This window comes from Malaclemys terrapin, chromosome 6, assembly GCF_027887155.1.
Source record: "Malaclemys terrapin pileata isolate rMalTer1 chromosome 6, rMalTer1.hap1, whole genome shotgun sequence".
NCBI lineage: Eukaryota > Metazoa > Chordata > Testudines > Emydidae > Malaclemys > Malaclemys terrapin.
The window spans coordinates 28,681,015-28,694,686 of NC_071510.1; the positions used below are offsets into that span (position 1 = coordinate 28,681,015).

Here is a 13,672-nt window from a genome sequence, read left to right on the forward strand (position 1 = left end):
AACAAAGGTGGAAGAATTAAGGTGTCATATTCAATCTTGACTTTGGAATCACCTGATACTTTAACTCTTCAGCCTTAACATTCACATAATAAGACATTGCACTTTTCATAGCACTTAAAGTGCTACTCCTGGGGGAATTCTGCACCACTGCACGTGCGCAGAATTCATGTCCCCTGCAGATTTCTTTGCTTCCCTGCAGAAAAAGGACTTTCTGACAGGGAAGCAAAGGGAAGCTGCAAGAGCAGTCACACATCACTCCCTAGCTGTGCAGGTACATCATTTCAAGCACCCAGAGCAGCCGGTAGAGAGGTAAATCACTGCAGGGCTTGCAATACCCCAGCCAGTGGCTCCTACCCTGAGCCGGGACCAGCTGCTAGTCCTGGCTGGGCTGGAGGAAGGAGAGGACAGCTGCTCTTCCCCAGCAAGGAGTGGCTTGGGCTGTGTCAGACCCACTCCCAGAAACCTCCCCCAGCTGCAGGAAGCTCAGCATCCTTCCCTGCTCCCTGCCTCCATTGCTCCTCAGCAGCAGAGGGAGAGGTCAGTGTACAGGGAGCTGTCCCTCCATCCACCCGACCCCTGTGCATCTGATACTTCCATACCCAGACACCCCAGCCAAGCCTTAGCCCGTACACCCAGAACCCACCTAGCCTTTCATATGCGAACCCTACCCCATTGAACTTCAACCCCTGCATCTGCAGCCCCCCTGCGCCCAGAGCCCCTGCCTCTGGACCCCCACTCTTGCACCCAGACCACCCTCCACTGAGCTCCCTGCACTCAACCCCCCACCCTGATGAGCCCCAGCCCCATGCACCACAATGAGCCCCACATCCAGACCCACACGCCACTGACCCCAAACTAGCTTCGCCCAGACCCCAACCTCACCAAGCCCCATGCCCCCAGCACCCACATCCTCCTGCTGAGCACCAACCATTTTCACCTGGAAACCCATGCAGAGTCCCATTGCCCCTGCACCTGGAACCCCCCGCCCCCAAACAAGCCTCTATACATCCAGATCTCCCCACACCTATACCCACCACTGAGCTGCCCGCACCCAGATTATCTCACACAGAATTCTCTCACCCCACATCTGGATCCCCCCATACTGAACCCCTCCACACTTGGATCCTGCCTGGTTGAGTGTGCCTGCCCGCCCCATACTTGGTGCGTCTGGAGCAGAAGGGCAGGGCCCCAGGCTGTTTCTGGGGCAGGCCCAGGCCTTGTGCTGTGTCAGGGTCAGGTGCAGTCTCACCACTGAGTCCGTGTCTTGGGGGTGGGGAGGCTGCAGGATGATCTCCCACCTTCATACAGCCAGTGGCCTGTGTTCCGCACTGCCATGGTGGAGCCTCTGCATTTATTTATTGACAAATAAAACTGGCAGAATTTTGCAGAATTTTAAAATATTGTGCACCAAATTTTTAATTGTTTGGTGCAGAATGCCCTCAGGAGTAACTAAGTGCATTACAATTCAGGTGAAATGGCTAGCTGAAGGCTATACACCACTTAACTCATGTAATCACTGAAAACAGATCTTAAGCAGTCTATAGGTTTTATACTGGCACTTTACACAGCGGTGAATATCACTCATGCATGAAACAAAATTAGATAATTATTGATATCCTTGTTTTACAGACGGGAAAACTTGAGCAGAGGGATTAAGTGTCTAGCCTAAAGTCACAAGGAAGTGTGGGACAGAGCTAGGAATGGAACTCAGATCTCATACGTTCAGAAGCAGATATAGAACAATAAGAGTCAAGCATCCTCTTCACATCTGAAAACACCCTTGATAGTCATACACTCAAAAGAACATTAAGGTTGCAGAATCAAACACTGAAAAGCTAGGAAATGTCAGAATTTAAGGTTGCCTGTGAAACCTTAATTTGGCCTTTTTGAACATATAACTTAATATAGTCTCCTTGCTGGGCCAGCCAGTCCAATTTCTGACCCTCCCAGTCCCAGCTTTCCTCTCCCCACTACAAGCCTCCCAATTCCAATACTCCATTTCCCAGATTCCTTATCTCAATCAAACTCCCCAGCTCCATCTTTCATCTCCTCTGGAATTTTGAACCAGGCATTTTCTTCCTCCATGCTGCCTAGGTCCAGCTGTGGGGGCATTGACAGCACAGGAGAGAAAGGATCCCTGTTTTCAGTTCTGGTGACCAGATCCAGCAGGGTCCACAGCAGCCCAGAACTACAAGTGTAGGAAAGTCCTTCTTTCATGCAACAACAGTTTCAGGGATTTTTAGTTCTTAGACTCTAGAGAGTCTTTACTGAGCATTGTGAAAACTGAAAATTACATAGGCTTAGAATATGGCCAAATTTGGATGGATTTTCACAGAGACAGCAAAAGGCATACCCCTGATGCAAAGACTACCTCTCTGCCAAATTTCAAGTCCCTTCTCCAAACATGGGGGTAGTAGTGGCCCCTAAACAACAAAGGTCACCGGAGTTTTTTAACTTGGACAAAACAGTGTATTTTTCATAACCCATCTTTCAAAATGGCTGACCTGTTTGGCTGAAATTAAAATAATAACAATAAAAAATAATAATTCAGCCAGAGGCAAACACCCTGGAAGATTTCAGTCCAAATTGTTAAAATGTGACAAACCTATAAGCAATTGGAAAAAAAAGTCTTATAATTGGAAGTGTCAGGCCATCATAATTGGTGAAGTTACCAGCCCTGCCTATAATATTCAATTCTGTTATATCCATTCTTAGGTTTTATTCCTGTGCTTTGGGTCAATCCCACCAAACATGGATAAAGGTACTTTTTATTCCTCTCTCCCCAGCACTAATTTAAGCTATCTTCATAGATTTTCTTTAAAGGAAGGGATGTTAGGTAACACAAAATCACTCATTTAAAAAATTCTTTTACCTATGAAAGATTATGCTATCCTACACTATATAAGGGTTCAATATTCAGGGGAATTTCCTTGGCTAAACTTTTTTCTATTTAATCATATAACTACATTTGTTGTCCATATCTGATTTAATAAGGTCACTTTTTAGTTTTGATATCATGCTTTTGGGGTCTTTAGAACAGCGGTTCTCAACTTGCGGCCTGCATGCAGCCCAATTAGCACACAGCGGGGGTCCAGCTCAGCTATTGCTAAAGGTTCCAGGCTCCCAGTTGCCCTGATGTGCAGTGGACTCCAGACTGCCGGCCTCTCTGCGCAGCAGGGTCTGGGTTGCCGCCCGGCCCCACACAACAGGCTTGGGGTTTGGGCTGCTGGCTGGCCCCCAAACGGTGGGGTCCAGGGTTGGGCGGAGGTTGGGGGCGGGGTCCTGGCTGCCCTACAGCTCCACGCAATGGGGTTCAGGGTCAGGTCCCTGCCCCCCACCCGGCTCTCGGCTCCTGGAGGGGTCTCTGGGTAGAGGGCGCTGGGCATAGGGGTTTGTGGGGGGCACTGTGATTCTCAAACTGCGGCCCAGATAACACTTTGTGGGCTGCATATGCGGTCCACAATGATAAATAGGTTGAGAATCACTGCTGTAGAGAACATTACCGCTTTCTCAGTCTTTGGAAGTAGTCTTTTGAAATCTGTCATCTCTTAGAAATTTGAATTATAGGACTTTTTCTCTACAACCTTGCACCTTGTGTAGTTGTTCATAGCTGTGCAAATTTAGCACAGAGTGGGTGTAAATTTTTTCTTTTATTTCTGACTAAAAAACTGACTAGACATATTTCAGCTGCAGGCAAAGTGTCTTCAAAAGAGGTCAAAAGCCGAGTTACTTGAAAAGTGAAAACATCAAATATTTCTTGGCATCTGAAAGGATTAAAGAGTTTGGTTTTGTTTGTGAACAGGCTCACAATTTTGTTGTGAATTAAAACTGGTAAGCCATTCAAAATGAGTCCAGCTATTATGTCTAGAGTATCATATTTATGCATTCTTAGGTAAATAAAATAAAAAGAGACATAAACACATTACAAAATTATTCTAATATAGCCAGAGTTAACAGTTCCATATACTGTACTAAGCCAAATAGATGATATATCCCACAAGGCAATTATCATATTTTAAACTTCTATGTGCACTATAAAAAACTCTGTAAAGAGCACATGCCCCAAAAGAAAATTAATATTGCAATTCAGCATTCATTATAAACTTATTTTCATTTGATTCTGTCTTTCTCAAGAAAATCTCTGGGCTGAAGGCTGAAGCATTCCTTGAAACAGCACAGCAAGCTCCTGCTAAGGGCTTTTCTACAGGGAAATGTCCCCTCTCCCCCGACCCACCCCCATTATACAGTTATACTAAATTGGAAGAGATTGGGATTGTAGCTATTCTCCATCTCTTGAGGGGTGGAATGGTATGGGAATTGTCTATCCTTTGAAGTCAGGAGAGCATAAAGTGTCTCCTAGTATCCTGTGTTCACAACAGGCTACTTGCATGGGGTTAAGCTGGTGTGTTATATGTAAGGCTAAGATTTTGTCATGGATATTTTTAGTAAAGGTCATGGACAGGTCACGGGCAAAAAGAAATTTTCACAGGAAGCCGTGATCTGTCCCTGACTTTTGCTAAACATATACTTGACAAAATGGGGATGTGCAGATCCCCACACCACCTGAAGCAGCTTGGAGCCCCTGGGAGCTGCCTGCAGCTGTTGGGGGCTGCGGGATATCCCTGCCACCTGCAGCTCCGGGGGGTCCCTCGCTGCCCAGGGGGGCCAGGAGCTGTGGGGTGCCCCCGCCTCCCATGTTGCCTGGGAGCTGTGGGGTACCCCCGTAGGCAGTGGCTGGGAGCTGTGGGGTTCCCCCGCCACGGCTGGGGGCTTGGGCATTTGGCCGGGGGCTCAGGGATTCCCCCGCTGCCACCAGCAGCCAGGGGCTTGGGAGTTTCCCCGCTCAGGGCTCCGGTGTCCTTTGCTGGGCGGGGGCTCAGGGATTCCCCTGTTGCTGCAGGTCGGATGCTCGGGGATTCCCCCGCCACTGGCGGCTGGGGGCTCGGAGGTTCTAGGGCTCAGGGGTGCTCTGCTAGCGGGGGCTCAAGGATTCCCCTGCTGCCGACAGCAGCTGGGGGCTTGGGGATTCCCTCATCGGCGGCTGGGACACAGGGGTCTTCTGCCGGCAGGGGCTCAGGGATTCCCCTGTCCGCGGCCAGGGTTTGGGGGTCCTCTGCCGGCGGGGGCTCGGGGGTTCCCCCATTGCCCACCAGCATCCAGAGGCTCCCCCACCAGTGGCTGGGGGCTCAGGGGTTCCGGCACTCAGGGGTCCTCTGCCGGCGGGGGCTCAGGGGTTCCCCCATTGCCCGCCAGCATCCAGAGGCTCCCCCACCAGTGGCTGGGGGCTCAGGGGTTCCGGCACTCAGGGGTCCTCTGCCGGCAGGGGCTCGGGGATTGTGCTGCCAGCAGCTGGGGGCTCGGGGATTCAGCTGCAAGCAGCTGGGGGCTCAGAGGTTCTCCCGTTGGTGGCCGGGGCTCGGGGGTCCTCTGCCAGCAGAGGCTCGGGGATTAGGGTGACCAGATGTCCTTATTTTATAGGGACAGTCCAGATTTTTGTATCTTTTTCTTATATAGGGTCCTATTACCCTCCCCCCCGTCCCGATTTTTCATACTTGCTGCCTGGTCACCCTATCAGGGGGATTCCCCTGCTGCCACCAGTAGCTAGGGGGCAGGGGGGACTCGGGGATTCCTCTGCTGCAGCCAGAGGCTCAGTGATTCCCCCGCTGATCACAGTGGCCTAGAGCTGCAGGGTACGTTGCCCCCAAAGCAGCTTGGAGTTCCAGGGGCCACCAGAGGCAATGGGGGGACCCCACCATTCCTTGCCCTCGCTGGCGGAGCAGGACCTGAAGCTCCCGACCACCACAGACTGAAGTCACGGCTTCCTTGACTTCTGTGACCTCCATGACTAAATTGTAGCCTCTGTGAGCACACCACAACAGTGTTCTCCCAAAATCTTATCCAGGGGTGCTGGAAATTTTTTTATAACGGGCATGCTGATGATGGAAACCATGTATTTGGTGTTTACTATTACTACTTCAGTTGGGGGCGGGGTGGTACCCCTAGCTAGTTCCAGCACCACTGAACTTATCTGCTTCTGCATCATGTCGACGTTCTTTCCTGTACTCTCCTTTCTTTGTCCAATGGCTTCAGTTTCTCCCTTGACAATATCTCAGAATTTGCCCTTCCTCCTCTCTCTCCTTCTTCCCCTACAACATGACCCCCTCCCTCCTTTGCTGAAACTTATGCATGAGGCCAGCAAACACCTTCCCCTTGTCCTCTTCCTGCCCTGCCTCGCCAGGCGAGCGGGAGTTCCAGAGCTCAGCGCGGGAGGAGAACTCACCCCCTCCCTTATATCTCTCCAACTGCACGCAGTGCGCAGGCCCTCCTCTTTCCACCTCTTATTTCCCCAGGACCTCAAGCGGTACCTTACTGCGCATGCGTACTCCTATCCTGTCGGGCCAAGACCGAGGCCGTTTGTTCTGTCTCCGGCCATTGGGAGCGTGATGCGTCACAATGCTTTGTCCTTCCAATCGGAAGCACCGCTCTGGGGCAGAGGGGTGGGACAAGGTCGCCGTGGTGTTGTTACCGGAAGTGGCCGTTGAAAATTTCTTCTTGAGCTGAGGGAGGGGCGGCGTGGCGTGGGTTTTTTGGTCATCTCTGGGTCCTAACGCCTAGCCTGTCCCACCGTCCATCCCCACCTAGCCCAGACTCCACTATTACTGCCTGCCGGCCTGCTGCCGCCAGCCACCGCTCCCCGCCTGGGCTGCCCCGCAGAGGTGGGGGGTAGCGGGGAGAGCAGGGCTGGTGGGGAGACTGGGGAGGGGCTAGGCGAGCAGGGGAGGGCTGATGGCTTTGGGGGTGAGCCTGATGGAGCTGGGTCGGGAGGCAGATGGGGCAGGAAGAGAAGGGGGCTGATGGGAGAGGTGGGGCTGAGGGGCTGGGATCTTATGGGGGAAAGGGGGTGCAGGGGGCGAGGACATATGTGGGAGCAGGGGAGGAGCAGAGGGTGAGGGGGAGCATCATTATTATCTATGAAGATACAATTTCTTTTTAATGTTCTTGTGGCTGGGAATCCTGCTCCCCAGAGCCTCTTTTTCTCATCAAAAACATTTAGGATTTGGTAACATTTTAGACGTAGACACCTCTCATCCTGAGTAATTCCAAAGCGCTTTACTAGTTGTGAACATATTGCCCTGTTCAAATGCAGCCATTTCTGCGGTGGAAGGCAACAAGTTGGTTCATAGTGCAGTGAAGGAAGCAGAAAATAGGACTGGGTGAACTTGTGTTTTCAGGGAGTTGTGGTTTGGGATTCTAATGCTTAGACTACTGAGCACTAAGGTGGAGATTTCTCTGGAGGGAGGGCAGTTTGTAACTGGATTATAAACAAAATCAGTAAAATGCTGGATGTGTATTAGTTCAGAACTTGTTTTCCTAAAATATTACTGTACACAGTAGAAAACAAAATAGCTAGTTCTAATCAGTGTAGAACCAGGGACTGCTTCTTGTGATGGGTTTTGTATACACAACAAATGTTCCTAAAAAAAAAAAAATAAAAAAAATCATGGTAATTCTTAGAATGTTCACTGCATATCTGCAGAGCACTGATGTTCTCATTTTGTATGATTTTGTATCCTAGTGCTTGCTGATCAGGCTATCTGAGGCTCAGAAAATGACAAGGCAGAGCTGACCTACAGGTGTGACATTGATATGCTCTTGCTCAAGTATACACAGAAGTAGCAAGAGAGCTTTATTCATTTATATGTATGTTTGGTTAAAAAAATTGTGTAGATCTGATTTTTACCATGTTGTATCTAGATATTGATGATGTGGCATTTTGAATAATTTCTAAAACCCGAAAGATCTTTAGTTATTTTCCTTTATTTAAATGGATTCTGTTATTAACATCGTATAAAAAAATTCCGTACCTTTGGATTATTAACAGATTAATTTAAATAATATTTCAGTAAGATATATAACTGCAGTGAAAGGATAACTGGCCTCCTTATAGATTTCACTGCAAATTATGATTTGCAATAATAAAAGTCTATAGATAGTTTTGGCAGAATCTGCTGATTGGATGTTCAAGTTTGTAATTTAAATATACTAATAACACCTATTCCAATATTATAAGGCTGCAATCCTGCAAAGACTAGTGCATAAAGTTAAGCATGTGCTCAAGTCTTTGCAGGATCGGGACCTAGTACTGTATACAGATGTAAATCACAAGAAAAATTAATCATAGATATATATTAACTTATTAAATTGAACTTTTTTGTTGCTACTTGAACAAATTTTTTACTGGAATCCCATGAGATTCCAACAGTTCATACTGCCATCAATTAAATACGATATTTATTTGTTCTTTTGTTTATTTTTTGCAGTGTGGTAGTAAATCAGTCAGTTATCTATTTAAATAAAGTAAAGAATACTGCATATTCAAAACTAGTAGCTTTCTACTGAAACATACTTCATGCTTCTTCTTTACTTTGTTTCAAACTAAGTTCAGGAACATTTTCACACTGCCTCATCTTTAGTATGGTTCCAACTACTAAAGTGATTTCTAAAAATTATTAGTTATCTGGACAATGTGAATGGGACAAAATGTGTTAGAACCAAACTTAAGCCTGCCTGAGGTTCTGGCTTGAGCTACCACGTTGCCTAAGCCCTAGTTCAACAGTTGTTTGGTGATGGTACGTGACTCTATGCTTGAGAAAAAGCAGTTCTAGTTGGGAGCCATTTAGTACTATTATTATTTATTATGTGTATTACTGTAGTGCCTAGAACCAGCGTTTCCTCTAATTTTTTATGTCCATGTGCGGAATGAATTTTGTTATGTGCACCAATATGGAAGTGGCGGGAGTGGGGCCGAGGAGTTTGGGGTGGGGGGGGCTCAGGGCTGGGGCAGAGGGTTGGAGTGTGGGGGCTGAGGGCTCCAGCTGGGGGTGCGGGCTCTGGGATGGGGCCATGGACGAGGGGTTTGGTGTGCAGGCTGCCCTGGGGCTGCAGCTGAGAGGACACCCCCCAGCCCTCTCTTGCCACAGCAGCTGGGGATCGGGGGGAGAGGCACATCTCCCCAGCCATGGCGGGTTGGGGGAGGAGGCCGGGGCACCTCTCCCTGGCTGAGGCAGCTCCGGCTGGGCTGGCTTGGGCCAGGGGAAGGGTGCCTCTCCCTAGCTGCGTGACCCTTGATAGCCTATTGCGCGTTCGTGTAGCTTAGAGGAAACTTAGCCTAGGACCCTGTAGTGCTAGGTGCTGTACAAACCCAGAACAAAAAGATGGTTCCTGCCTCCAAAGGGCACACAAACTAATTATAAGACAAGAGACAACAGATGAATATAGACAGATGGGGGAGTACAAGTAAACAATGAGACAATATTGGTCAGCATCATATGCAGTCATCTCAGGACACCAGCAGTCTAACTGTTGTCAAATTTTGTGTAGTATCCTTGCCAAGGAATTTTGAGGAGGAATTTGAAAGTGGATAATAAAGTTGATATATAGATATTATGGGGAACACATTTGTGGGCAGTATGGGACAATGCACAAAGGTCTTTGTTTGAAAATTTAATAAGTGGGCGATGGAGGCTAACCTCATTGGAGGAAGGAGTTGACAGCTTGATAGCAAATAAGAGAGGATAAGTAGGCTGGGAATTGATGATGAATGGTCTTGAAAGTGAACACAAGCATCTTATGTTTGATTCGATAAAGATGTGGGAGCTAGTGGAGGGAGTGAAAGAGAAGGGTGACATGGTCAAAGTGACAGGCTAGAAAAATGAGCTTAGCAGTAGTAGAATGGATATGAGTGGAGCAAGATTGTATTTGACAAAGCCAAAGAGAAGGATGTCGCAGTAATTGAGATGCGAGATGATGAGAGCTTGGATGAGAGTTTGAGATGTCTCTTACTGGAGCAGAAATAATTTGCAAGATTTAGACATAGCCTGGATATGAGGACCTAGAGAGAGGTCCAAACCAAAGATGATGCCCACATTACAGGCCTGAATGACAGGCAGGATGGTGGTACATGGTAATAGATAAAAGATGCAGTGGAAGGTATTGGAGTGGAAGTAGTTCAGGATGGTAGCTTTGACCTCAGAGTTGGTTGAACATCCTAATTCAGGGCCCAAGAAGCAGTTTGTGCCTCTGATGTTGCAAAAGATGCTAACTAGGCAATTTAAGAGGACTTCTTCCACTGAGCAGCCATAACCACCCACTCACTTGAAGGTGACCAGATGATTACCCTGATGTCTATCTTGAATGGAGAAAAGACAGTATTTGATAGCAACCTGGGCAGTGTTCCTGGGTCGACAAACCCCTGAACTATGTTTGCAAGGAGCAGATGGAGGCAGGAAACCCATCCTCCATGCGCTGGCCAGTGTTGTTGGTTGAATGTAGGGTGTCATTTTAAAAGGTGATTTAGTATATGTCCTTTTCCTCCCTGAAGCAATATAAAGGGCACGCTGCAGGGAATGTGCCTCTCTGTATCCGGGCTGTCTCTTAAGGGCTAGTTTGCACTTTAATAAGGGCCTAGTTTCTCAAACACTTACTACGAGAAGCAATCCTATTGACTTAACAGAAGTAGTCCCAGTGATTTAGCATTTTTGAAGAATTGAATACTGACACAACTTTACAAGATTCAGAGACAAGTGACTCAATGACCTTGTCTATATTGCAGTTGCTAAAGTAACAACTGTCTAGCAACTGTATCATAGTGCGTTATAGTTTTAAAAACATTTATTACATATTTAGCTATTTTTTCAGGTAGGATGGAAGGATGGCTTTAATCTGTAGGGGGAGCCTTCTTGTCAGTGACAGTTGTACACCAGTTATGTATTTGAGTTTTAAATGGATGTACATGCTTAGAAATAATTTTTGTGGGCACAACTTATAAATCACAAATAAGTAAACTAACATAGCTTGAAATGTTTGATAAAGCAACTGGAGCCAAATAAATAAATTAAAAGTCAATTTCTGTTCTCATTTGCTTTAGATTTACACCCAAATAATTCCAATGAATTTAATTTAGTTACTTTAGATTGGCCTGAAATTATTATTAAACAATATAATAAAGAATGAATAAATAAAGGTAATAGGATTTTTTTGTGCGGGGGAGGGAGGAGTAGATTCTGTTTTCCGGAGACAAACTGCAGAATGTAATTGAATTAAAAATAAAGACAAGAAAACACGTACAGTTTTTAAAAACCTTCAGAAATAGTATAATATAAAGTGATTAAATAGTCCAATTTTGTTAGAGCTGAAGACTGCTACGTTAGGTCAGATGGAAATAGATTATGGCAAACACGTGGCTGCAACATTTAGATGGTAAAGATGGCCTGCAGGCTAGGTCCTAGGCATGGGAGTCCATCTAACATGGCATGTAGAAGCAAATCTTCATGGTTAATTAATCTTTTTGCTGAATCTAGCATATGCTGACCAAGAGAACTGTAAATGAATTTATTCTTCAAGATGAAATAAGTGTTAGCTTTTTCAGATTGAGTGGTGATATTTTAATACTTGTTTTGTAAATATGCTTGATGTATTAAGTGTATTAAGAGAATAAACCTGGATTTCTTTTATGGAGAATTTTTGCTAAAGGAATCTTCACATTAATCAAATTTATGTTTGATGCTATAATCCATGATACTTTATAGTGATTAATGACCTCAGTGCAATAATTGGTAGAAAATGTCAGGTTTCTAGTTTTCTAATGGCAGGAGGACTTGCTAAATTAAGGGCCACTATCGCACAGTGAAGGCCCAAATATTGACCTACCTTAAAATTGTTCTACCATGGGGCCTATTTATCTGTATTGTGACTTTAAAACCAAAACACCCAAAACCCACAGATGAATGGGTCATCAGGGAAATGAAGGGATTCAACCTACAAAGAGACAATTTTGTGTGTTTCGCTCTCCTTCTATTGTAAGTTTAGAATCAAATATTGTCCTCAAAAACATGCATTTTCTGCTCCAGTGTTCAGGTTAAGGGCCTGATCTTACAAATGCTTACTAGGGGATATCATTCTTTTTGCTGTCTCCGATTGGCTTCAGTGGAGCTATATCTGGTAGTAAGTGTTAACGTGACTGAGCCTAAAGCTTACATTGTTTGTTTAATAAATATTTGAGAATAAATACAATTGATTCCTTTTGTTACAATGAGAAATAAACTGCCCTTTTTATGTTATAGGTTTTAATATATCCATATGATGCAAAGAGAAGAGTAATCTTTGACGTGTCAGTTTCTGTAAAAGAATATAATTGAAGATTATGTTCGTTATACAGACACTATAGATTAAAAAGTTGGAGATTCGTCATCATGAATTCTACCCCTCCAATCAGTTACACTATTCCTGAAATCAAACGGTGAGCTTCAGTTCCTTATTTTAAAATCCAGTAACTTATGTTGTCTTTCTGTGAGAATTTTTCTTTGTTTTGGAGGTTTGGCAGTAGGTCATTCTAAGAAAACAAAACTTAATACATACACCTCTACACGATATAACATGACCCGATATAACACGAATTCTGATATAACGCGGTAAAGCAGTGCTCCAGGGGGGCGGGGCTGCGCAGTCCGGTGGATCAAAGCAAATTCGATATAATGCGGTTTCACCTATAACGCGGTAAGATTTTTTGGCTCCCAAGGACAGCGTTATATTGAGGTAGAGGTGTACATATCATTTGTGCTAATCTGATACAACTTGTTTGACAACAGCTAGGCCAGAGGGCATGAATGATATCTCCAATTAAGTGCAAGAAATGCTAGGAAAGCACAGAAGATATTTAAAAAGAAAAAAGGCAGTGGGGCAGAAGGAATCATCAAATACAGTTAGGTGCATTTGCACTGAGTTACAGAAGTCTTTCCTTTGCCAAACAAGACGGCATTTGGTTACACTTTCTATACAGTTCAGTTGCAGGACTAGTCCTAGATACTTGGGGACTGGAAAGAATCTGTTCAGGAAGATTGTGTATTGAACTGAAACTTTGACTGTCTTTCTGAAAACCTTGAGGCACGTCCCATGGGACTGAGGGTCCTCATATTCAGACAAGAAATTCTCTATCAACTTCCTTGCAGTGGACTGTCATGTAGGAGAGAGAATCAAACAGTTGGCATAAAAGCCCTAAAAAAAACCAGTTGAAAAATTAGGCTATGGTATATCTGTCATTTGTCAAAGTTCTGTACCTAGACAGATTTTGGACCTAATTTTCAGAAGTAATGAGCTCCACCTCTGAAAATTTCTGCTTTTAGTTTATAGATAAGTAAATGATGTGGATTGCCCTCTGGGAAACCAAATAGTTTAGTGGTTTCTCAAGTACTTCCAGTTGGTTTATTAGAAAAAGTGGGGTGCATAATAACTTTTTTTTTAATGCCACCATGGAAGGGAGAGAAGAAGGATGCATTTGCAGACTTATGGTCATGAATATGGCCCTTGTCATTCACATCAATATTTTTGTTTTGTTGAGTATACAATGTCTTGAAACAATAGCACCATTAGAGAGAACCTTGATTCATTCTAATAATATTGATCCCAAGTACTAGCTGTTGTCATTTAAATCATGATGGTACAGGACTCCTAACTGCTTTGGCAGTGGTAGCAGAATTCTGCGGTAGACTCTTTTCCCTTGAAACATGATCTTTGGTTAGGATAGATATGCAGAATCCCCCTTTGACTATAAGAGTTTAGAAAAATCCCATAGCTAATTAACAAGTGGAAGAAAAATCAATTTCTTAGTTGTGAC

At 45.2% G+C, this 13,672-nt stretch overlaps 1 protein-coding gene across 2 annotated transcripts in view; it reads left to right on the plus strand.

Annotated features, from left to right (window-relative positions):
* Positions 1 to 6,373: 6,373 nt before the first annotated feature.
* Positions 6,374 to 13,672, plus strand: part of CCDC171 (coiled-coil domain containing 171) — a 214,721-nt gene continuing 207,422 nt past the window's right edge. For both annotated transcript variants that reach the window (XM_054032983.1, XM_054032984.1), the window contains exons 1-3: positions 6,374 to 6,716; positions 7,577 to 7,634; positions 12,123 to 12,298. In XM_054032983.1, coding sequence (XP_053888958.1) covers positions 12,252 to 12,298 — 47 coding nt within the window. In that variant the 5' untranslated portion in view covers positions 6,374 to 6,716; positions 7,577 to 7,634; positions 12,123 to 12,251. The remainder of the gene's footprint in view (positions 6,717 to 7,576; positions 7,635 to 12,122; positions 12,299 to 13,672) is intronic.